Source organism: Nanorana parkeri, unplaced genomic scaffold (assembly GCF_000935625.1).
Source record: "Nanorana parkeri isolate BGI_ZX_2015 unplaced genomic scaffold, ASM93562v1 scaffold222, whole genome shotgun sequence".
NCBI classification, from domain to species: domain Eukaryota; kingdom Metazoa; phylum Chordata; class Amphibia; order Anura; family Dicroglossidae; genus Nanorana; species Nanorana parkeri.
The window spans coordinates 454,690-481,958 of record NW_017306490.1 but is presented as its reverse complement, the minus strand read 5'-3'; the positions used below and the strand labels follow the sequence as shown (position 1 = coordinate 481,958).

Sequence of the window (27,269 nt, the reverse complement as noted above, 5' to 3'; positions counted from 1 at the left end):
ATATATATTTTTTTGTTCAAAGGGAAATATCCATCACTGGACGATCCTGTATTTCTCTAGATGGTCAGCAGACAGGATGTAATGGGACCCTGCTGCAGATTTCCTCTATAGGGGATTGTCTAAGTCTGGGGATCCTTTAGATCTCCTGAGATTGCTTCTTCTCTCCTATGCTCAATACGTAAAATGTGCCTAGTAGTAGCACTAGGATTCCTACACCTCGCTCCTTGGTGTAGGATGCTACTCCATTCAGGGATAAGTTATATGATTCTTAGAATCATATAGTGGGTAACTGGTTAAGCAGGTTTATTCTGTGTTCTGTCACACCCCTTGAACAAAACCATGGGTTTACTGGGAAAGAACCCTGCTTCCTGATCCTGGCATTCTGGCACGTCAGTCTGGGTTATGGTATACACTCATCCCTGCCTACCCTTTGTGTGGGTGTTGTTTTTCACCCTGCCTTGTCACAGGTCGGCTAGAACTATGAGGTGAGTGAAAAGCACTCACCTCATAGTTCTCCTTTAAGGAAGATTCTGGTTTAGTAGCCTTCAGTTTCTACAAACCTTGTGGTTCATTCCCTTCCAACCATTGGAGTTGTTATGATGTGATAAAGCCCCACTTATCACAAACAGCTGTGTCATGCATGCACTTACACTTTCTGTTCCTGCCACTGCTCTCCTTTCAAGGGACACTGCTCCTACTTTGGTTTCTCCTTGCCGCTGCTTAGCAGTGATAAGGTTACCTCCAGCCATATAGTGTAACCTTTATTGCTTCTGCAGTTGTTTGTGAGTATCCAAGTTCTCCTTGGTGTTCCCACACATTACCATACATGCAGTATGCTGGATCATAAGCACAAAGGAAGTGGTCCTGCGGGCCTCTCCAGCTCACAATCCTCTAACAGCTCCTGGATGGCCTGAGGTAGTCCCCTTCAAGGACCTGACATTAACAGCCTGGATTGTTGTCTCCTACCTGAGCCCACACGCTTCTCACAGTCTCCCCTAGCTCTCTCATACATGACATCCTTCTCTGTATTGTCCAGGGAGGAATTTTCTACAGACATGCTAGATTTTATGAACACAGTCATGGCCATGTTCGCAAATTCAGAATGTAGGGGTCCGTAAGTGTATTTCTGTACCTTCTCCTACAGAGTCTGCCTCTGATTTTCCTGCAGCTGTAGTTGCCTCTGCACATTCATTTGAGTATGATGACGAGTCTCACAGATCCTTTTTGGAACAGTTTGTGGCCGGGGAGAGTCAATCTGCTGGCATAGCTCCAAGACTTAGAGGAAACATATGTGTTCTTTTTGACGCAGTGCAATCATTTACAACTGGAGCAACCTGTGTCTGAAAACACTCCATTTACCAGTTGTTGTTGGGGGGTCTTTTACAAACGCTAGCAACGCAGCAGTTGAAAATCAAACCAATAGGAAAAAATTGCAGAAAATTTTGGGGTTTTGTATGAAAGGCAAAGAAAACCTGAAACTATCTTTACTGATCATTTGGTTTTGGAGTGTTTAGAGCTTTTGACTTCTGCTTTGCACTATTGTGTTGGCGGGTTAATGGATATTGTATGTCTCATATCCAGAATAAGTCTCCTGTCTTTTATTATTATAATTGTTATCTGAAATGTTGGTTTGTGGAGCAACGCATTCTGCATATACATTTTTGATGGAGAACGTCTTTCTGGTGGCTTCCTGGGCAACTTTTTCAAAGATGCCACCACAGGCAAGAGCACCCCTTTGCCCCAGCAAAATAAACCAAGTTTAGAAAACCTCTTTCTTCTGAAGTTTAATGAGTTCCTTTTGTTTCTCGCAGGCTTTTAAGTCTAAATTAAGGATCCAGTTCCATTGCAGATCTTTGTTCCCCCTCCCTCCCCCAGGTTCCCTCTTGATGAGGAGATGTCAACACTTTTCCAAGTAGGGGGACATCTGTTAGTCTTTGCCAACGTGGACCACAAACATCTCGGATGCATGGGTAAAATATGTGGTATCCAGGTCCTACAAACTTGAGTTTCAATCTCTGCCCTGCCCCACTTCATGCTGTCAACTCTGCCAACCTCTCTGCAAAGACTAACAGTCCTTCATTGTGATTTGCCAGAATTGCTCTCCAAAGATATGATTGCCCCTGTTCCAGAAGTGTAATGGTTTCAAGGTTTCTACTCAAACCCGTTCATCGTTCCCAAAGCCAAAGGAGGCATTAGTATTACCCGGGATCTAAAAACACTCTATGTCTTCATACAAGTGTAGGAATTGTGCTTGATGTGGGTAAAATGTTTCATTACACATTGCCTGGATTCCTGCTTGGCCAGGAAGCCAGCTCCATCCTCCGTCGTCACCAGGTGATGAGGGAGCATGAAGCCAGCTTTCTGGGGGTAATGACTCGTCAACCGGCTTTCTGATTGGCCAGCTTCCTGACCAATCAGGAAGCCGTGCAGCGAGTCATTACATGCTGCCCGGCTTCCTGATTGGCTGGGAAGCTGGTTCCATGCTCCCTCGTAACCAAGTGATAATAGCTGATTTCCGTGTCACTTAATGAACGATGAAGAAAGCAGGATTTTTGTATGCACCAGAAAAATCTGTTTCTTGAATTAAGGGACACAGGTCCCCCCTGGGTGTGGGAGGGGTTGTACGTTGCTGGCCAGTGTTTTTGGCCAGCAGTATAACCCAGTTGTCTCAGAATTGTGCTGATTCTGTGTCCCTTAACTACTTAAAGACCGCAGAACATATATATACTTTCTGGTCCTGAAGTACTTATACCAAGATCATGGCTGCTGCTGCGCCTTGTTTAAATAAAAAAACTGTTCTATACTGACCCACTGATCAAGTTCAAACTTGGACTGCAAAATGAGGACAGGAATGCTAAAGTTGAAAACGGTTCTGTGTCAGTGATGCCCTGCAACTCCTATATATTCCTACATTGCCTTTGTGCAGCCTTACATATAAGCTAATATTTGTTCAGTCCTTCCTCTGTTACCTACAACTTTATTTTGTATCTCTGCAAAGTTGCTTTGTACAAAAAACACAGCTGTAATATCTTCAATAAAATACAATGTGATGTGGCTAAAAAATAAAGTATGGAATATACATAGTTTTAATGTATTATACATATGGAAAGGAAAACATATTAACATACTATCAGTTTATCCAATTATATGATAGAATATTTCATGAATCCAGTAAAACTGAATTAAACGTAACCTGCTAGTGATTTGCATATATTTCATATACTAAAATCCACTCAAATGCATGATTATGATCACTTATTATCCTCTTTGATCAAATTCTTTCAATGTCTTATATGATCATGTAAATACTTATTCATATACAGTGCATCCATAAATCCAGAGACAAGCAAATGTGATACCACTCACAATATATACAGTATAAATTGCAAATGTGACTAAAATATACATCTCACTAACCATCTAAATGACAAAACCTAGAAACACCACTACAAACATGCTAATTTCTATGATCTATTTTTTAAAAATAATTTACATCATGAAAAATGCAACAGTATGGATGGGAACATCCAAACCATCATGTCGGGGCAGGAACAGGGTAAGGTATTATTGCATGGAGCAGCTGAATTTCCCAAGCTAATAGATGTCTTAGCAAACAAACTCACCACCTTATTGAAGTGGCCCCAGTCTTTAAAATTCAGTTGTATTTAGACAGTTTTATTGTATTTATTGCATTCATTATACCAATTAATATGATTTTTTGTGAACCAGTGTGCTGCGCTTGGTATTGTGATACGTGCTATATTTATACCACAAACGGAACCAATATAAGTGATCAAATCCTACTTGCAACTAAATGCTTATACAATTTTATATTTATCCACCTATATTTATTCACTTTATATTATTAGATGTGGTTTTAGATTTGTTAGATTGGTTATACATCAGTCTTCCTTCAAATTATTGTCCTTTTTATCTATTGTTGCCGATTGCCAGACTGATCAATTTACCTGGTTTATAATTCAACCATTTAGTATCCACATTGTATTTTCACTATATGGCACACATATGCATTATTCATTAACTTATTTAACTTATCATATTTAACCTATCAGTTTTATATTCGTACCTTCACCATATTTATATGACACGTGTATTTATTAACGTTCATGCACATATGCACTTTTGGATTGCATTTAGTTGCAAGTAGGATTTGATCACTTATATTGGTTCCGTTTGTGGTATAAATATAGCACGTATCACAATACCAAGCGCAGCACACTGGTTCACAATTGATCACTTCGATAGATATTGCTGCAGCTGGATTATAATCCTTTGGATTATATAGTTTTTGATATTTTGATATTTTTGATATTATTATATCTTTTCCTATTTTTTCTGTATTTTGGTTTTTGATTTTTTCATATATCCTAGCGCAACTGCCTTGGTCACCATCTAATATGATTTTTTGTGTGTGTGATTATTTAATAATGGTGCTCTGAAATTGTAGGATCTGTGACAGATACTGTCAGCCCATCCTATATCCAGATTGGCATAAAAGGTTGTTTGCTGCGATCTACAGCACTGGGATTTTGGTACTGAGAACTAATTTGACCAAATTTATATGCGTTTCAATGTTTTCTAGTATCCAGTTTTACAAGGGAGAAAAGTGTTTTTTGTTTATTTTGCACAATTTGCAGATTCTACAACTTTTTATGTTTAGTTGATAAAACAATTGGAAAAGAATTGCAATTTCAAGATAATGACCAAAATCAGGAAGTTACCATACCATGTTTTTCAACTTTCTAAAAAGGTTTCATTTATATTTTAAGTGATTGTTTTATTGGATTTTTTTCTGGTTCATAGCATAGGTTCATTTTTTGTAAAATGTTACAGTGCTTTTGGGTTTGTTGCTGCATCAGCAGTCTAGTTAGGTTAGGTCTACTGAAATGCAGGTTAGAGTACTGACTCATGAATTCCTAAGGCCTCGGAACATGACAGGTTTCTCTTATTATTCTGAAACACAGCAGGGTGTGTGGACAGTTCTTGAGCATCCACTGTGTGATGGACAGATTGGGCATGCCCTTTGAATTGGTCATGGCAAAGCACAGATGGCCACAAACTTTCTTATTGATGCTCATACCTCTGCAAATATAACTTTCAGCTGTCCCTGTCATCCTGACCCTGTCCACTTCTGCATGTGGTTACTTCATTTTAACACTTTTTAATCTAATCTTTTGAATTACATGTAAACCCCTTATGGCACCCCACACATGTTTCCTTTTAGTCTCTAAGATTTGAGGCAATCAGTGTCTTTCATATTGTATTTGTTGGAGCTAATTACAAATACAGTTAAAGTAATATTAAAGTCAAAATATTTTAAGCTTTTTCAAATGCTGATTGAATCACTTTCAATGGATCCTGCCCCTTGATGTTTAAAAGTTCTAGTTTCCTGCAGAATCAGCTGGTCCCCTGAGCACTGGTCTAGATCTCCTGTTTTATGGTGGCTCGTTTCCTATGGAGCCACCCTTATGTCTACTAGTGAACTGGATGTGCCTCCACAAACACACAGCAAGGCAAGTCAGCCCCCTGGTCCTCCTTCCCACCCGCCTCCCTTATCGAAGCTAGTAGACAGACAGCTGATGAACACTTTGCTGTCCTTTGTTATCTGGTACAGGACAGCAAGTTCTGGCAAGACAAGCTAAGAGAGTTACAGCCAGATGTTCAGAAACATGATGACTGTAAGTGTTTGGAAATACAAATAAATACTTTGCTGGTAATTGTACTATTTTTGTTTGATCTGGATAAATTATTGAAGACAAGTTTGAGATTTTAATACTTCTGTAAATGCATAAAAGAAAAACTCCAGGGGAAAAAAATGTATTAACTGCTGCAGTGGAGCTACCATGCATTGCAAGGTTTAACTGCTCGGTTGTGTCTAGATGCTATGAAGAAAAGTTGGCTGGCTTGTTCTTAGATTGGTCCCTACAGTCTCTACGTCCCTCCTCTGCAGCGGTCCAAGAATCCTTGCGTCATCACGTTCTATACAAGTGTATAGATGTGAGGACGCTGAGGAACATTCCATCTGTGCAGTGAAGGAGAAGACACGCTTCAGTGACCACAGAAGCAGGGAGTCAGCTAGGTATTTCAGGTGAATATAATTTTTTTTAGCACCTAGACAAAAAAGAGCAGTTAACCCTTGAAGTGCCCTACTGCAAGGGTTAATAACATTCTCTAGAGTTCTTTAAACTTTGCAAACGACGTAATAAATAGCATGGGAAATACAATACCTTCTAAAAAGCAGGTATATTATGTTTTAATGCGTTGGCATTGCCAGGTTTATTTACCTGGGATTACCTATTAAAATATATGTAAACCCAAATAACCGAAATCTCTAATAACCTTTAACCACCTCGGGGCCGGCCGTTGTAAAAAAACATCTTTAGACGTCCGCTCAGCCACGCCCACCTGTGTGTGCCGGAAACACCGGCGATTTAAAAACAGGCACCGATGCCTGTTAACATACAAGCGATCTGCCGTCTATAGAGCCGCCGGATCGCTTGTATGAGCTGCCGGCCCGTGTCCCCCCTCTCCCCGAGCGGCCCCCTCTCCGTTTGTCACAACGGTCCCGGGCTCCGCTGTGCCCGGTGCGAGCCCGGGACCAGCATACGGCCTTTGTCACAGGGGATCAGAGGGAGCTCGGTACATGAGCTCCCTCCGGTACCCTCTCCGCAGCCAGAATTCGGAAGTGATATATATTACATCACTTCCGCATTCTTGTGTCACTCTCCAGCTTCAGACGCTGGAGGGAAGCTGATGAAGCAGATCACTGCTTCATCAGCTTCTTCAGGGGGGTCCTAGGTGACATTAGGGGTCTTGTAGACCCCTGATGTCTCCATAAAGAGGACCTGCCACATATTTTGCTATCACATAGAGGGGTTTCTAAGGTCTCGTTCACACCTAGGCGTATTGCATATGCGCGTCTGTCGCGCGTTTTTACCGCGATTCGTGGTAAAAAACCGTGCGACAAACGCGCGTTTCCGTGGGCTACTTGGCTGTATCCCAATGGAAACGCGAGACCAAAACGCCCCAAATAAGTACATGTACTTCTTTGGGCGTAGGCCGTTTTGTATCGCGTTCGGACGGGCGGAAATACGGCAAGGTGTGAACCAGACCCATTGAATACAATGGGATTTAGATGTTTGAGCGTTTTGTAGAGCGTTCGTCGAGCGTTGAACGCGCTACAAAACGTTCAGGTGTGAACCAGGCCTAAACGGATGAGCGGTAAAAGCTTTTAAAGCGTCGCCTATGGTCAATTTTGGGTATTGTAGTTTTTTGCGATTTCGCGATTTCATTTTTAAGCATGACATGTTTGGTGTCTATTTACCCGACGTGACCCCGTCTTTTATATTTTACCAAAAAATTGGGTAATAATTGTTTCCTAACATAATGTAAAAAACACTTTTTTTTCTCCAGAATTTTCGGTAAATTTTCTGAAATATAGAAAAAAATAAAAACCCCCACTGGTGAATAAATACCACCAAAAGAAAGCTCTATCTGTCCCCAAAAAATGGTATAAAATTAATTTCAGTACAGCGTTGCATGACGGAATAAATGTCAGTCAAAGTACCGCAGCCCTGAATACTGAAAAATGGCCTGGCCAGGAAGGGGGTCTAAACACCTTGTCTTGAAGGGGTTAAAGCTACCTTGTCGTTAGTGCAAAATATATAAAAGCACAACCTCCTTGCAAAAGATGATTAGAAATACATCTCCAGGAGGCTATAACTCCAGTCTTCGCTCATTCTTCACTAACTATAACGTCTTCACTCATTTTGTGTGTGTCAGATGCTGCTTTCCCTTCCTGCATGCTGTGGTTATATCCGCAGACTTCTATATGACTTCCTGTCCTATGGTGACGCAGCAGCTGACACATGAAAATGCACAACAGTGGGAAGCACTGCAGCTTTTTTTTTTTACCTATCTTGGGTAGGACTGTACTAACAAAACAGTTTTCATTATACACTTTGTCCCCCAGCTTAGTCTTTGAAGCCCCCTTTGCATTGCTTTGGTGGGTTGTAGTGTGTTAACGGTTGCACGGTATGTGCCCTCAGTAGATGTTTAATGCAACGCGTGTGCAGTGCTTTAAAAAAAGACATTGTCGGGAACATACAGCATAGCCAGAGAACCTGCTGGTGGAACCGTATCCATAAGCAATCCAAATGTCCACCTGCAGATGTCTTCCAGGGACCAGCTGAGTTTAATTAAAAAACCACCCGAGGATGGCTCCTAGAAGACTATTTAATTCCAACCTGCCATATGTCCCTTGCCTCAGCATTGTGTGTCTGTGCCTCTGTGCTCTTGCCCCTGTCCGACCTGCATTTCCTGTACCTGTCCTGATATGCTCTGACCTGCTATTCCCTCTGCACTCCTGCCTGACCTAATTTTTTTCTTAATTTGTCTTGCATGTTCTCCTGAAATTTTTATTTTTACCTAGCTTGTAGTTAGTTATTTAGCTCCACAAGTGTTTTTCTGTTTGGTTTTTGGTTTGCTATATGTATGTGTTATGCTTTGTATGTTTACAATAAATTGTATTGTCTTGATTTAAACAGTGATATCTCCCTCTGTGTAGCTCACATATTTGGTTTCCACCAGACCACAAGTAACCTGTTAATGGTTTCCTGACAAACATGTCCTGTTTTTGGTGTGTTGTGCGTTAGCAACCCATTCAAAATGGATTGGCTGCCCTAATGCAACGCACATTAACACATTGGACATCACACGTACAGAGAAGTGTTAGGCTGGGCACACACCTTACAACCATTGCAAGACTTTTGTCTTGCGATGGTTGTAAGGTACTTTAAAAAATGTACGATCTGCCTATCTTGCATAGGCAGATCGTACTTGCGATGATCGCAAGCCACGCCCCCTGAGGGGGCAGGCTTCCGATGACCGCAATGCCGAACGGGCAGTGTGCGCTTCGTACGATGCTCGGCGGGTTTTCAAACATGTCCGTAAGTTAAAAGTCGTGCGACCTTACAGTAGTAGAGGTCGCACGGCTTCCACACACCTTACGATAATCGTACGATCGTGGGATTTCCCGCGATTATCGTACGATTATCGCAAGGTGTGTGGGGACCTTTAGGGGGCCTTACAATTTTAATGGTATTTTTCAACCTATACTGAACAAACAGTAAGTTCAATTTGCAGTTGGCAGCTAGGATATTCTTAGATACGTCTTAAAGTTTTATTCTCTCTAGTGAATCCTCTATTCCATAATTAAAAATGAGAACTCCAGGGCTAGCTGCTGCAATGTAATACATTGTACAATAATATTGACCTAAAACCTAGAAATATTGACTGTGCAGTTACATAGTTGTTACGTTTGAATAAAGACGCAGGACCATCGAGTTCAACCTTTGGTGTGTTTTGTCTTTAATATTAAACCTTTTCGTTGCCAGTTTCACGTGGTGACCTCAGTTTATTACTGATTATCCCATCACATTCAAACAATTTGTACATTAATATTATGTCCCCTCTCAGTCTCCTCTTTTCAAGAGTGAGCAAGTTTAATGCATGCAGTCTTTCCTCATACTTTAGGTCCTCTAACCCCTTTATTAGCTCTGTTGCCATTCTCTGGACTCTCTCCAGCTCAAGAACATTCCTTCTGTTGATCGTGACTAAAACTGAACCTCATACTGAAGATGTGGCCGAACCAGCGCTTTGTACAGGGGCAGAATTATGGATTTGTCTCTATAGTACATTCCCTTTTTTTTTATACATGATAGTACCCTGCTCGCCTTATTTGCTGCTGCCTGGCATTGCATGCTGTTACTACGGCAACTGTCCACTAGGACTCCAAAATCTTTTCCCACCTCTGATTCCCCCAGTAGAACGCCCATTAATGAGTAGCTCGCTCTCATATTTTAAATTTTAAAATAAACTTACACTTCTCAATATTAAATCTAATCTGCCATGCAGATGCCCACCCCCTATCTTATCTAGATCTTCCTGTAATATTTATATGTCTTCTGTCAAGTTTACTACGCTACAAATTTTGGTATCTTCAGCAAGAATTCAAATATTGCCATTATTGGCAGTCCCAATATCATTGATAAACAGGTTGAGCAGCAATGGCCCCAAAACAAAACCCTGTGGAACGCCACTGTCAACCAAGGACCACTTGGAAAATGAGCCATTTATTGATACTCTCTGGACACATTCAGTTAGCCAGTTCTCTATCCAAGTACACACCATTTCATCAATGCCCAAAGATTGAAGCTTGTAAATTAAACGTTTATGCGGTACCGTATCAAATGCCTTTGCAAAATCAAGGTACACTATGTTCGCTGGCTTTCCTCAAATTTGCCACTCACCTCTTCATAGAATGCTAATAGGTTGGTTTGACATGAACGGTCCTTCCTGAAGCCATGTTGGTTTTCACCTATGATATCATGCCCATCAGCATATTCATGAATATGGTCCTTTATGATACCCTCAGAAAGCTTGCATACTATCGATATTAAGCTGCCTGGTCTATAATTCCCAGGTACGCTTCTCAAACCTTTTTAAAATATTGGTACCACAGTATCTTTTGGCCAATCAGCAGGTACCTCGCCCGTCATTATGGAGTCCCTAAAGATTAGGAGCAATGGCCTCACTATTATCGTACTTAGCTCTTTAAGTACCCACAGGTGCAAGTTATCTGGTCCTGGGGATTTATACACATGAAATGTTTCTAGTCCACAGCGAACCCTAGCTTCTGTCAACCAAAGTGGCATTTCCCTCCCAGTGCTACCTAAATTATTGTTGTGTTCATTAAACCCGTCGCTTTCTCAAGTAAATACTGTGGAGAAAAATGCATTTAACACTTCAGCCATCTCCCTGTCATTTGTAATCAACCTCCCATTCTCATCCTTTTATGGGACCCACCTGTTCCTTTCTTACCTTTTTATTGTTTACGTATTACCTTTTTATTGTTTACGAATTGTTGTTTTTTTGCTAACTGTTTTAGCTGTCTGGAATGAACTTTTACATTTTCTATTGCATTCCTTGTAGTTCTGGAAGGCCAGTGCTGTCCTTTCCATCTTATATTTTTTAAATGCCAGTTTCTTCTTATTGATTAGTTGTTTTACATCCAGATTCAGCCACGCAGGTTTTGCTTTTATTCTTTTATTTTTGTTACCCATTGGTATGCACCGGCTAATGCTATTGTTTAGTATATCCTTAAAACAACCCCACTTAGCTTAGTGTTCTTTGTTATCACTAGTTCCTCCCATTTGGTATTGTGCATTAATGATTGCAGCGTGTTGAAGTTAGCCTTCTTGAAATTTAGTGTTTTCATCAAACCAACCTGCCTTTCTTTTCTGTAACCTACTGTAAATGTGATCACTTTTACCCAAGTTTTCCCGAGTTGCTATATCTGAAACTAGCTCTGCTACCATCTGTTCCATGAAACTGTTTCTCAATAAGTTCAGGAAATGGCAAGCCTTGGTTGAGTGTACGGTTTCCTTTGCCCAATCAATCTCTGGATAATTGAAGTCCCCCATTATAATAATGTTACCCCTTTTTCCCGGCTAATTCAGTCTGTGAGAGGAGTTGAGTCTCCTCATCCTCTTTTATGTTGGGGGTCTGTAGCATACCGCCGCAATCAGTTTACTATTACCTCAGGCTTATTTAGTTCTAGCCACAAGCACTCAGCATAATCCCAATTCCATCAGCAATGTCTTCATGCATGTGCACCTGAAGATTGCTCTTCATATACATGAAGCTGCACCCTCCCCATTCAGATGCAACCCATCTCTTCCGTAGAGCCTGTCGCTGACTGTAAAGTCAGCACAGTTCTCTATGAACCAAACCCCTCTTTACAACACCAGTTCTGCAGCCACTTGTTAAGTTCTCTTAACTCCCTCTGCCTCTCTGGTGTCACTCGTGACATTTCAGAAAATACTACCTTGGAGGTCCTTTTCTTTAATCTTGCACCTAAGTCCCCGAAATAATTTTTTATGACACTCCATCTACCTCTAATTTTGTCATTGGTACCAATATGTACCAATGGCTCGGTCATGCCCAGCCCCACCCAGTAATCTGTCCACCCATTCCGCAATGTGTCGAACATGAGCCCCTGGTAAGCAGCAGACTGTCCGATGTTCACACACAGTCCCGGTGACAGACTACCAGGATCTCTCTCTCTATTCCTATCGTCCTACTCCCATCCTTACTGGAGCAGACACTGCCACCCCTGAACTAACATCCCCAAAGTCATGCAACCTGGCATATTTATTGGGGTGCATTAGTTCAGGATTGGCCTAACTAATGGTCTTCCCTCTACCCCGTCTTTAAACGTTAACCCTAGTTAACGATCTAGATAATAAGATCAAGGTATTTAACTTTATAAATGAGACGATACCCATTATAAAGTTAATCTTACAGGTATGATATTTGGAAGTACCGTTTGATTTGTAACACTGGCTGCCCATTCTGTTTGTTGGTGCTGCCTATCATGTATCTATTTTTATTGTGAAGCTCTGCCTACTGTCAAATACATGTGTCCCTTTTAATTTTCTCAATAGGTCAGTACTGTCTAACTGTTACTGTTAACTAGACCAAATCTAAATTCAGAACTAAAAATAGACTAGTATACAGTTACTATACATATAACATTGTTAAAAATTTAACTTTTTTTATGTCATTGCAGGCCAGGACCAAATTCCCCCATTTCCTGGGTACAGGCTTGTGTCCAGATTTTGGACCCTGACTCCAAATGGAGAAAGAAGATCCTGCTTGGATTGCATTTTTATGGAATGGATTACTCCGCACTTGGGGCATCTGGTGAGCCGATCCTGGGCAGCAGGTAGGGAGTGCTGTTTATTGCCCTTCAAAACTTATCACCAGGATAAATATTTTAAATGTTTTGGTTGAAAAGCTCTCAGAAACACAGATTTCTGGACATCTTCCTTAAGGTACTCATAGACATAAGGTGATAGTTGCCCAAGTCTGCCATTTGTGCTAACCACAGCCTCTGCAAATTCTGAGGGTCTCTTCACACGAATACATCTACTTTCTTGTGTTGTAACACATTGTTTTGCAGCATGCCACAGGGCAAAGTCTGTTCTTTAATACATAGGTTGTGATGTCCTGGCAGGCAGGTGCATTTGTTCTGTCACATGTATGTGTTGGAGAGCTATTGAAAATGAATGGCTTTGCCATGCTGCTCACTAATGCATTTATAAACATATGTGTTAGTGTACTTAAGTTTGTGAATTGGCCCTTAAAGTATATGAAAAGCTCAAACTTTTTTTATTAGATAGAGTAGGAAAGGGTTAAAACCTCTATCAAAATATCTCCAAAGTGAACAGAATTCCCATCTTACAACGTTGTCACAGGAACAGATGTTTCGGTCACAAAAATTTGTAGTTCCCCTCACTTTCTGTTTCAGTAACAATGGTCACCAGGACAAACAGAGTCTCCCTAGCAGAGGTGCAGACAGCAATAAAAACTCACTACACTATCTAAAACGAAAGGAAAAAAAAATTATTGCCTTTATATGCACTTTAATAGCTGACTGACTGGAAGAAACAATCATCAGGGATAGATTTTCTGGGCTGATTTCTGTGATTACTTTAAAAAAAGGGTCTGTGCTAGGGGTGTCTGTTTAAAAAAAATGCATGCCTGGCTATTGCAAACCTACATGTTTCTGCCACGACCCTTCTACATAACAGTTGTGTAGCAGTCTCACCTTGCGAGTCTTGTCTTGTGTCTATACAGGAGCCATTACCCTAGCTTTCTTTTTCTTTGATATTGGCAGCAGAAAATAATGCAATTTTGCTTGGCTCTGCGTAGTTGTTAAACTATGAGGTTAAACAGAATGATCAGCACAATCTCCTTTCATTGATAGATCCATGCTTCTTTGAAGTAATTGTTTTACTTATTTGTATCTCATAACAAATCAACATAGCTTTGAGCGTATCCAAGCAGCTTTTCATGGTTATCTTCTTGAAAAATGGCTTCTTCAGAATTACTCTGTAAAAAAAGAAGCTAAGCTGCACTTTTGTTTTGTGATGCCAGTAACTACAGCGGACTTCACCATTTGTTTTCAGGAATCGCACATCAGCGCAGCCATTATAAATTGTAACATAAACTGATAATCCGCAATACACATTGTGTACACATAGTAACTGCTCCCTCGCTGCTCACTATAAACACACCATAACTATAACAGCCTCTATGTATAGCCCTTTATAAATATCTCTGTTTCAAAACTGAGTTTGTTGTGGACAAAAACCTATAGCTTTTGTGATTATGAATGTTCCCAATAATACTGCAGCAGCTTTTATATGGTGTACGCATAGGTGAGACAGTTTTTATTTCTGATAATAAAGTGAGATTTTGCCTATGCACTTGTTCAGCAAATGTCCTGATCTGTTTTATTTGAGCTATGAAGTGTGTTCGAGTACAGCACGGCTTAATTAAAGGTTAACCTAAAGCATCTTGTGGAAGCTGCATGAGTGCCACCATCTTAGGGGTCCATTACAAAGAGGGAAGATAACACACAAAGATGCCTCCTGTATGCCCACATAATTATGTATGTAGCGTACAGTTGCATTCAGAAACAATTAGCAAAATGTTACAGCATTTCATATACATTGTCAACAGCACAATAAGTACGTGAAGGCATTAGCAAAAGTATGGGAAAAATATATATCAAAGCGCTAAAGGTATAACTAATATGAAACTTAGTATAACCAAGTGATATAGTGAAATTAAGGTTTAGGCGGTCTAGCCCTAAAACAAGTGATATGTCATAGAATCATAAAAGAAAAAAGAAAAATAAAATGAATAGTACAATTGTGCTGTGGAAAAAAAGAAAATGATTGGGACAATAAAAAATTTCAACCACTGTGTAAAGACCTCGAATATATAACAATATATAAACGATCCGTGCAAAAAATATATATTAAAAAATTGGAATAAAATGTTCGAAACGAAAAATAAACGTAAAAAACGTGTACAAAGGAAGTTGTTAATGATATATATTGATGGTGGTATATATTTCGTAGCGGTGGTCCGACAGCCCCTCTTGGGTGGGTACTCACCAAATGGAGTTGGATCAAAGGCTTTTAGTTAGTGACACTTGAGCCTGCAATCGTGCTTTCAAACTTGGACCCAGTTGTTTTTACTCTCAGTCCCTGCAAGGTGAGTGTTTGGTTTTTCTCCCCTGTAGCGCTGGCTGTATCCCAGAAGTGAAGCTGGATCGTCTCAGGCGCAGTGTCAACGAAACTCCTTGCCGTGGTCCCGCAATATTTCAAAGATAAAAAAAGGAGAGAACCCTCGTAGTGTAGCGTGCAAAAACATTTAGCTTTATTACAAGTAGTAACTTACACAGGCAAAAAAAAATCAAAAATGAAAAAGTCATTCGAGGTCTTTACACAGTGGTTGAAATGTTTTATTGTCCCAATCATTTTCTGTTTTTCCACAGCACAATTGTACTATTAATTTTATTTTTATTTTTTCTTTTATGATTCTATGTAAGACATATCACTTGTTTTAGGGCTAGACCGCCTAAACCCTAATTTCACTATATCACTTGGTTATATTAAGTTTCATATTAGTTATACCTTTAGCGCTTTGATATATATTTTTCTCGACTGTTGATAGGATTCTTCTATCCTCTTTTTAGAGCTGCTTTAGGTCTTAATTTATTATACATTTCCACTTTAGTCTCCTTTCCAGAAGCGCGGATTATCTATTTCCCATTAGCAAAAGTATTACTATAGGTCTCTCCTGCCAGATAAACTGGAATTACATGAGGCCTGATGGACATTGGCATGCATGTTCATATGTGATTAAAGCAACTCTGTTGCTTCCTAAAAAGGTTTAAAATGTGCCTCTAAAACAAGACAAATAACATTGAACTGTAAAAGAGCTATGTAGTCCAAAGAATTTATTGCAACCAACACATTTCCAGATGTGTTGGGTGGCCAGTACCCTGCTGTGTGCTCTGGTTTCATCTACCAGCCACTACTTCACTACTGCGTCACCTTCCTCCTCATTCTGTTCATGAAAAAATAAAGTTTTGCCTTTTGATACAGTTAAAGTCTAGTATTCATTCAGAATACACTAAGGCTGGGTTCACACCTAGGCGTATCGAATATGCACATTTGTCGCGCACGGCAAATACACCCCAAAGAAGCTCCTGTAATTCTTTGGGCGTAGGGCATTTTGCAGCGCGTTCCTACGCGCTGTAAAACGCCCAGATGGGAACCATGCCCATAGGCAATCATTGGTTTTCACATGTTGAGTGTTTTACAGAGCGTAGGAACGCGCTGTAAAACGCCCAGGTGTGAACCAGGCCTAAAGGTATTTTTTAAGCTAAAGCGCAATTATGTGTTGTTTTTTTGGAAAAAGGAAGGCCAAATGTAATGTAAAATGTACTAGTTAAATTGCTCCTGTTTATTTAATAATAGTCCAATTTACACAGCAGTATGAACAGATATCTTGTGTGTTTTTCTATTAGGTTTTAAACTTCAAGTACATATTAGAAAGCATTTCAAAAATGCTTTATGTACTATAAGTCATATGGTATTGCATAATATAATAATTTTGACAAGCTACAGACATTTAGGCAGCCTGTGTGTGTGTGTGTACACATTTATATATCAGTTTTTTTACTTTAGGTTTCAGGGGATATGAAATCATCTTACATTTATTAGTTAAACAAACATGTTTTGCTTTTACTTACAAATTCTGTTTTTCCATTTCCTGGTCATCTTAGGCATTAGTGATGCAGCACAAGCCTAAAAGATGCAGGACAAGGCAATTTGATGGTGCCCATTTACCTCACCGCGTTGGGGTAGGAACGCGGTGGTGTATGCTGAAAAGAAGTAAGGCATGTCTTACTTCCACACAGCGGGATGTGAGGTGGTACAACCGCCTCGCACCCCTGTGTGCCCATAAAACTTAATTAAAATGTCACTTGTTAGAATTTCAATAAAGTTCTAACAAAAAAAAAAGAACACCTGGTGATGCGCTGGGATCAGCGCTTCGGCACTGTGCCAGGTCACCGCACACCAGACGCTGTGTGTTTAGTGTAGCATCTGGTGTGAATGGGCCCTTAATCAGAGAGCCATTTATGTGTATACTTTTATCACATAGACTATAACCAAATGCTCAGCAATAAAACAAATTTATTACATACAAGATTAAAAACACGCTATAAAACAACAAATCCTGCTTGCAAATATAACATGTTTCACAAATGTTTACAATCCAAACCAATAGTGTTATATATTGTAATATACAGTAGATTTATTGTAAGCGACTATCCAAGTACAGTTTAGAAAATAATAATTTGATCCCATGCAGATTTTGTAAGTTTGCCCACTTACAAAGAAATTAAAGGTCTATAATTTTTACCATAGGTGTATTTTAAATGATAGAAACAGAATATCAACCAAAAATCCAGAAAAAACACATGATACAAATGTTATAAATTGAGTTCCAGTACAGTGAGTAAAATAAGTATTTGATCCCCTACCAACCAACAATAATTCTGGCTCCCACAGACTGGCTATGTGGTGCACAGATTAGTCCTGTCCCTTTTAAGAAGGTGCTCCTAACAACAACTGGTGGTGCAGAGCAGCAGAACTGGCAGAAGGCGGGGGTGGGGGAGGGATTGGGGGTTAATGAATAGCTGTCATCAGCGGCTGCTATTCATTTACAGAGGACCGTATTTTTATTAAATATTTTTTTTACTTTACTGTGTTGGGGGCTTCGGGGAAATATTAGGGGTCTAAACAGACCCCTGATATTTCCCTTTTAAACTAGAAAAAGAGAATGAGGATGCAGAGGCCTTAATCTCTTTTTTCGCATCCCCTGTTATAAATGAGCAGGAAGCCTCTATATTGAGTGTTCCTGTTCATTTATAACTTGTGGAGATAGTATATTTACCATGTCCACAATCATGAATGAACATGAAGTGACGCAGAACACTTCCCATTCATCCATAGTTGGGGACACAGTAAACATACTATGTCCTCAATTATTTACAAACACTCAGTGATCACTGACTGATTGTACCCTCCCCCCTTCCTGTCTCACTGTCACAGGAGGCTGAGCGAGCAGTTTGGGGAAGAGAGCTTGGCCCTGTAACAGCTGACTCCTCCCCCACACCGCTGGCCCGGCCTCCTGTGACAGCTGCCTCCACCCACACACCGCTCTCCTGATCTGTCACAGGAGGCTGAGCAGGGTGGTGCAGGAGGAGAGCTTGGCCTCTTGTGACACTCATAGCGCTCTCCTCCACTGCAACGCTCTGCCTTCCTGTGACAGTTTCTCTCCTCCCCGCTGGACGCTGCTCTGTGTATTGGTGACCAAAACTGGACCGCATACTCCAGATGAGGTCAAACCAGCGATCTATAAAAGTGGCAAAATTATAGATTTGTCTCTACAGTACATTCCCTTTTTAATACAAGACAGTACTCTGCTCGCTTTGCTTACAAAAGCCTGGCATTGAAAGCTATCATTCAATCTGTGGTCTACAATGACTCCCAGATCCTTTTCCATTTCTGCCTTCACTAATGGAGTTCCCATAAATGTGTATTCCGCTTGCCTATTTTTAATACCAAAGTGCATTACTTTACATTTATCGACATTAAACCTCATCTGCCATATAGTTGCCCACTCCCCTATTTTATCCAAGTCCTCCTGTAATGTTAAGATTTCTAAGTCTGTGTCTGTTACCCTCCCAATTTTAGTGTCATCAGCAAACACGGAAAAATGGCTAATAATACCCTCCCCGATATTGTTAATAAACAGGTTGAATAATATGGGGCCTAACACAGAACCCTGAGGCACACCACTCCTGACACTTGACCAATCTGTAAAGGAGCCATTTATAGATACTCTCTGGACACGTTCCTCTAGCCAATTTTCTATCCATGTACACACCATTTCATCTAAGCCCATAGACCTCAGCTTGTGTAGCAAGCGTTTATGTGGTACTGTGTCAAATGCTTTCGAAAAATCCGGATATACCACATCCACCGGCCTCCCTCCATCTAGATCTCTACTCACCTCCTCTTAGAATGTCAGTAGGTTGGTCTGGCAGGAACGGTCCTTCCTAAATCCATGCTGATTATCATTTATTATACCATTTTCATGAATAAACTCTACTAAGTAGTCTTTATCATTCCATCTAGCAGTTTGCATACTATTGATGTTAGACTGACTGGTCTGTAGTTCCCAGGTTGGCATCTTGACCCATTTTTGAATATCGGTACTACCGTAGCTTTCCACCAGTCACTTGGTACTCTACCAGTCATTAAGGAGTCCTTGAAAATCAGGAATAATGATCTCGCTATAACCTGGCTGAGTTCTTTAAGTACCTTGGGTTGCAAGTTGTCTGGTCCTAATACTTTATTTGGATTAAGTTTGTCAAGTCTATTTTGAACCCCGGCTACCGTCAACCACTGTGGTATGTTTTGAAATGAGCTACCTGCATTCTTATCTACAATAAACCATCTTCGAGTGTATACTGAGGAGAAAAAATAATTTAACACCTCGGCCCTCTCCCTCCAGAGTGAGCAGCCTTACTGCCAACAATTCAGACCTGCTTTCATGCGTGTTTTTATAATCTGTGAAGTGTCAACAAAGAATGAAACAGATGTATGAGGGCATGTAGCTCAAATGAACAAAGCCTATTAAGAGGCACTATAGTAAAAATACACACTGAAAAATATATATCTTCTTTTCCTATGAACAAACATGAAAAACGACTGCAGTTGAGTGACCAGCTTACTATGGAACTCTGCAACATCATTGTATGGTCTCATACACACAAGTGTCTATCAAAGGAACTTTTTTTTTAAACTCTCATTTTTAGTCACATTTACACAAGTTTATGCTACTTAGTTTACAAACATTTGTAAGGAAAGGGTAAAAGTACATTTTAAAAGCGGGAAAACAGCAGGGAGCTGCTTACAAAAATGATCATATAAACACTCAATGTCCCTCGGTAATTAACCATAAAATCAACATTTACTGCAATCCTTGGAATATATTAAAGGGAATTTATCAAAACTGGAGCAAACAAAATCTGGAGCAGCTGTGCACGTCAACCAATCAGCTTCTCTTTCATTTTTAAATTTTAACTGAACAAACTGAAGAGAGAAGCTGATGGGTTGCCATGCACAGCTGCTCGAGATTTCGCCTGCTCCAGTTTTGATAAATTCCCCCCACTGTATATAGTACACCTGAAGAGGATTTTTCCCCATCAAAGTGTAATATCACTTTAAAGATTGTCCTAAACCTAAAATTAAATGTGACCCTTCCCACCTCTCGTGCTGCTACAAATGCATTGTTTCCAGTAAGACCACTAATGGTGGCAGAACAGATCTCCCTGCTTGCACTGGTTGCCTACTGCTTCCATAATGCTTCTGGGTCTTAGGTTCAGGATCTGTGTGAGATACTAGCTTTGATATGCTGGCTCTGCCCAAGCAACCATTGCTGCCTCTGCACAAATCCTATCCCCAGCTGCAGCTTAGACTTTAAAGCAGTGGTTTGCTTGAACACAAAATGATTCTGGTCATACTACTAGGTTAGTAAATTAAGAGTCTTACAGGGCTATTCACAAAAGGGTGAGTAGTTTGGAGAAGGCAGGAGAAGTGAACAATATAGAACAACATAGCTGAACTGGAAAGTGAGCTGAATTTGGGAGACTTTTTCCAAATCAGCTATGTTGTCCTATATTGTTCACTTCTCCGGCCTTCTCCAAACTCTTCACCCTTTTGTGAATAGACCTGTTAGTGTTACCTCTGTATAGGAAGCATCAGGGTAAATTAAATTATATTTTTATGCCAGGTTCAAAAACTGTTAGGAACATATTTAATGGGCAATTCACACTAAATTCTTTGGGCAATATTCACCCTATGTTTAAAGCAAAGTTACTAAAAAATTACATTTCCGGACATTTTGCAACATCTGTTCTTCAAAAGAGTGAATGTAACATTCACTCTACCGAAAAAATGATGAATGTTATCCTCTCTGCACGGTTAGCTGTCATTCCTTCTACCAAAAAAATTTGCCTGGTTAGGTTGAGTCATTTAATTTTCTACTCAAATGTCTGTACTTTGGAGATCACTGTGATTTTAATGTTCAACACTTTTATTGTTAACTTTTTAAAATGTTATTTTAAAAAATATTTTGTGCTGATTAAAAGATGAAAGGGCCAAGAGGTAACATATTTATTTTTGTCTAATCATGCATTTATCTTTTAAATGCCTAAGACTGCTGGTGTGGTCATGGAGCTCAGTAACTGCATATACCAAACGATTTAAGCAATACCGCTGTAATATTGTAGTGATGTTAATCAATGTTTAATAAGTGGTTGGTTTCCCGACTCCGCTGCCTTGTTGATGAAAATAAATTGATACTTCTGGTAAGATTCCATTTCTGCAGTATTATTTCATTGACAGTATAATTCTTTCTTTCCTTCCTAATCAGAGTTGCCTTTTAGCCGAATAACTTGTACAGGGAAAATTACAAGGTAGTAATCTGAGACTGAAACTCTTCTTTACTCAGCTGATGCACAGGGTGTAAAATCTACACAGAACACTGACTCAGGGTTTCTATGTTTTCATAAGAAAATATTATGGGGATAATGCACTGTGTAATAGGGATCATTTATAAAAACAGAAGAGTCTACAATTACAGCTGTTGCAGGTTCATACTTTGCTCTAATCTTTAGATGTGTTTCACAGGATAGGCTATACATTTACTCTTGCCATTACACTGTATTTCTCTGATGTCCACATGTCAACTCTAGGCTATTGTCAGTACTTGGCGACTTTAAAGAAGCCATGATTGGCATGAATTATCAACTACCATATGCAATATGTACATACCACTACAGTTCCTGTGCATTTTTTTATGCATCCATCTGCATTGTAATACTTCTCAATATACTTCCAGGATTTTTATGTCACATACAAAAAAAAAATCCACTTCTAATGAAGTGGCAGCCAGCCATGTTTAGCATGGTGCATCGTCCTTCATCGGCCTCACTTCATTCCATCTGTACCTTGCCTAGGACTGCAGTATCCTTCCTTCATTTTCCTTATTTTACATTATATGTATACAGCTTATTACAGGTTAATGCATGACCTGGGTCTCACCAGTCTAGGGTTCTCTTGGGGCACCCTACTTGGTCATTAGTTCCTTAATTATGCTGTATAGTCCTCGAGGCTGGTGGCTAAATGTTGGGGTTTTGTGCGTATAATTTTAACCTGTTTGTGATGTTAACCTTGTGTGTCAGGGATTTTGTGTGTCGAGTACTGAATAGGGTACACTGCAACTTTTATTATAATTTTTGTATTGCTTAATATAATATAATACAGCTTTTTGGATAGGTCATGCCTTTAGAGCGGTGCACTTTCATACAGAGTATTTTTCTCTTTATTTGTTTGGAGCAATAAAACCTTTAAATAGGTTCTTATCTTTCTACACTATCCAAAACAAAAGAAATATCTGTAAATACGGTTGTGTCAACTGAAAGACATAGGATACAATGCAAGAAATAAGTATAACACAAACACAGGTAAGTAAAAAGGAAAAGAGGTGTGTGATTGTTTGGGAGCAAAAGGGGAAATTAATGGGACCCTCTTTTAAAGTCCCTCACTCTTGTTTCTGAGGAGATGATACTGTGGCATTTCTCCTATTGCTGAGAACCCAGATGATACCCTTCAACATACAACGTTTTTCTTCCTCTGTGATACAAAGATTTTTGTTTGTTTTAAGTATAGAAGATGGGAACATAGAGGTCTGTACATATACAAGGTGGTCAGTGGTTGGTTGCCCAAAACCCTACCCTGTACTGAAATATGTCTCAGTCTGCATTCACACCTGAGCGACATGAAATAAGTACTTTTTCAGTGCGTTTTGTGTAGCAAGTTTTTGTGTGTTTTTGCATATTTGTATGCACATACTTAGTCACGGTTTTAATGAGCAGATTGCGGCACATTGATGTGAATGGACAGATGCGCGTAAAACATGCAAAACATATGCAAAAACACAGCAATTGCGTGTTTTCCAGCATTTTAATTGAAGTGTTTGGGGCTAAAAAAGCACGGAATCTGACAAAAAGAAGGCCGTGTACTTTCTTCAAGCGACAGACATTTTGCTACAAGCGACATGATTCTCAGATGTGAACATGGCCATAGAAATGAATGAGAATTCTCTGCTTTAACCCCTTCGTGACGGGAGACGTACACTGTACGTCCAGCCACAAAGGGACCAAATGACGCTTTACAGGGCTTGTAACCGCTGAGAATCAGCTTTTACCATTCATTAATGGATGCCCTTACTACAGAGGCATTCATTAATGAAAGGGTTAACCTTTTTCAGACACCCGATACCTTAATATCGGGTGTCTGAGAGTCAAAGCAGAGCGGACACACATGCCGGCTTTTGCCGGCATTCTGACAGCTCGTATAGATCGAGAGAGATATCTCTCTCAAGCTATACTGGCTTTTTTTTTTTCACGAATAGATACATAATGTATCTATTCCTGAAAGTAGAATGTTTCAGTTTGCTGATCGTTGTTGCAACAATCAGAAAACCTTTAGTGACAGCTGAATCCTGAACTGCTGCAGGATCAGTGTCACTAACTTATTATCGGCTGTTCTGAAGTTTGAAGCAGCCTGATAATAACCAAAAATGTATTCATTTATCAAGCAGTAACAGTGAGAATAATTCAAAATGACTGCTTGATATAATTAAATAAATAAAATAACATTTTTAAGTTTAAAAAAAAGTGAAAAGTGAGTCACACCCATTATTTGCAAAGTTGCTTCTTATCTCTGAACATCAAATAGCTTTTTTGGCATAAGATACTGGAATGTGTAGTTCTACAACAGCTAAATTTCCTGTTCTAATGGAATATTTCCTCATTAATGCTGGTCTTTATTGTTAATTAAGGAGCAATTTTCTTTAGGTAACAAACAATCTAATATTAGCAACATTCTCATTTTGTTTTTCTGTGTGGAGTAACATTAATTAGGTTACCTTATGTTCCTTGGCTTAATGTTAGGTGATCCACAGGACATTTCCAGTACACCAACTTCAGTGAGTTGAGCTTTCTCAGTGAGGTACTAGAGCTTGGCAGCAATACTGCAGAAGCACAGCACTGCCTGCAAGGTGACATAGAGTTAGACAGAAGGAGCCTGTATGCTCGTTAATTCTGTCATTCCTTTTTTAGTTTCCTGGTTTGTGTATCTCTTTGACTACACAATTAAGGAGACAGAAGTGACAACCTGTACCAGCAGCATTACATATTGACACTGGGACAGGGTGGGCTGGTTTGTTGCTTTATTAAAAAATAGTTTTGTGAAAAGGATATCTTTCTCATTTACTAAGGGACATAGGGTTCAGTTATTCAAAGATCATTTGGTTAAACTGCCACCTACAGTTGAAATTAGACACTAGCAAACAAAAAAATGCCATTGGCCAGCAGCTGCCTCCCCCCAACCCCACCCACCCACTCTCTGCATTCTTCAGTATTTTCTAGTGTCCAGGAGGACTGATGTCTTTTCTCTTAGTCTTTTTTTTTTATTATAAATGAGTCTCCCGTTTTTAAATATGGAAGGAACTCTCTGTACATAATATTAATCCAAAGTGGGGGGCATCTGTTGACCTTTGTGTACACATGGCCAGAAAGCATCTTGAATGCCTGCTGGGTGAGAGAAGTGGTGTCCAGGGGATATAAGCAAGAGTTTAATTTGCACAGCAGACCGCCATGTTGCTCTGGCAGATCTTTTTTACCAAGGAGTTATATCCACCCCGTTTACATTATTCCAATGGCAAAAAAGTTTCATGTTTTTTACTCAAACCTTTTCACTTTAATATGTTTTCAATATATGCAGCGCCAACGGAAAATGGTGGATAAATTGAGTGAATGTGGTTAAGACAATATACCGCAAACAATAAACAATAAATGATGTACTGAAATTGTGTTAATCCGCACACTTTAATAACCAAAAGGGGCATTTACCCCATCCTGGATCTGAAAGCCTTAACATCTTCCTTCAAATACAAAAGTTTTGCATGGAATTAACCAAGTCTGTCGTAGCCTTCCTCCATCAGGGAGACTTTCTATCATCTGTTGCCATCAAAGATGCGTAATTGCATGATTGGGTCAGTCTCTGGACAAACCTACATATTTTTGTACTTTTAAAATGACTGCATATCCCTGCCTGTGTAGCAGCTTCTGCTGTTTTTTTTGTGCATTTGTGTCATCTAAATCGGGATCAACTCCCACAATGTCTTGCACCACATGCTACATGCAGCTTGGCCCAAAGTAGAGAGTTGGGCATTGATGTGGGCAGGACATTGGGAGAGGTGGAGTGGCACTGAGAGGGAGTAGTGAAAAAGTGTACTAGCTTCTGAGCACAGTGCTTCTGCATGTGTGACTACAATGGGAGACATTAGGAAGGCGGAATTAAAAGTGGACAAAGGCATACAGGAAATAAATGTGAATGTGTCATTCAGAAGATCTAAGAACAATATACTGTATATCAACTGCAAAAAAAAAAAGTATCTTCCATAAATATCAAATATATACATCTTGTCACAGGACCGATTGATGCAAAAATGTTTGCTTATGCTATCGTACATAATCAAACCTACACATTATTCCCCAAGCAACAAACCAGTAGAGAAGATGAAACAATCTATATTATTTAAATACTGTGCACATGTTTCCGGATAAACAGTAATCTTATCTAATGAATATCAGTAATACAACAGAAAAAAATGATGCGATATAAATAATATAATTATATGCAGTAAATAATAAATGTCATTCTTATAGCAATCACAACATTATATGTAAAGTATATAAGACAATATGATGCTAAACTTATATACCAAAAGAGTAAGAAAAAAAAGAAATCACATAGAGCAACAGAGGGGACTGTACAGAAGGGGAACTAGAGAATCAGAAATATGTATGCATTAGCATGGCACAGAAAGTATTGTACCCCTTTACCCTTGAATATCCTATTTAAAAGATGAGCTTCAAGGCCAATTCACCGCAGCGCAAAACGCACAGCATGCCGTACCTTTTACACCACACCACCTGTTCGTTGCGGCGGTGTGAATGACGCCAATACGTGACAAGGCAAATTGAAGGCAATCTAACTACACAAACAATCTGCATATAATGCTAGTTTATGTTGTCACAAGTGCAACCTCTTTCACAAATCCCTGTCTTCTTACCCCTTCTTCTATCGCACATCCCTGTCTTCTTCTTCACCCTGACTCTGCTGTTTATCCCCATCTTCTTGGTCCTGCAGCATACCTTTCTTCTTAACCTGGATTCTGCTTATTGTTTTCATTGTATGCTAACTTTCAGTTGCCCAGATTTGTGACGGGTTTCTTTTAAAGGGAAATATTACATGGTTACTAAATGTAATTCCAGTGCAATTTGTGAAATTTATGCTTAAATATGGTTTTACAAATTGAAATAAACCCTAGAATGAGTCATCTGTAAATGTGCATTTGAACACAATGGTGATGCTATGTAGAGCTGCAGCTAACGATTATTTTCAAAATCGATTAGTTAGCTGATTATTAAGTTTGATTCATCGGTTAATCGGATAAAAAAATAAAATAAATTTTAAAAAATGGCTCCTGATGGGACTACTAGTTTGTATTGAGATTGTAGTCCATCACAAGAGCAAGCTTGGAGCGGTGGAAGTAAAAAAAAGTGTGGTGTGCAATATAGTAAAATGAAAAGTGTAAAATTATAAAGGAATGATGAAGCATGGCATTGCGGCTGTCATCCGCCCACACCTGCTCCTACTTACTTCTTCTCCCCGCGTCCCTGTGCCGATTGTAGATGTTGGCGGGCGGTGAACGTGAGACGGAGAGGAAATGGAGCGTGGATGCGGCCGGGCGGGTCTGGCAGCGGTGAACGTGAGGTGGGGAGGAGGTGTGGCGCGCAGCATGTGTGGAGCCATGAACAGGGCCAACCAATCGGAAACCGATTAATCGATGATTGAAAAAGTTGACAACTTTTTCAATCATCGATTATGTCGATTAGTTGTTGCAGCCCTAATGCTATGAACACTGATGTTTCTGTGGCCCACAACATCTACATTTAAAGCTGTTTGCAGCTTAGCACAATTACATTAAAGAAATATTGTTACCAATTCTCTGATTGTCGTAGCTGCATTTTTTTTCTATTTACTGTCTTTAGAATAGCTGTATTTAAGCCCCTAAAGAATGGGCCACATAGCAAAAGTGTCATTAATGACAATTAA

At 39.7% G+C, this 27,269-nt stretch overlaps 1 protein-coding gene across 1 annotated transcript in view; it reads left to right on the top strand.

The window, feature by feature from the left end:
* The window catches only part of CHID1 (chitinase domain containing 1), a 319,821-nt gene that overhangs the window by 146,914 nt on the left and 145,638 nt on the right, over positions 1-27,269 (top strand). Inside the window, exon 10 of the mRNA XM_018556039.1 lies at positions 12,653-12,808. Within this exon, the coding sequence (XP_018411541.1) occupies positions 12,653-12,808 (156 nt within the window). The remainder of the gene's footprint in view (positions 1-12,652; positions 12,809-27,269) is intronic.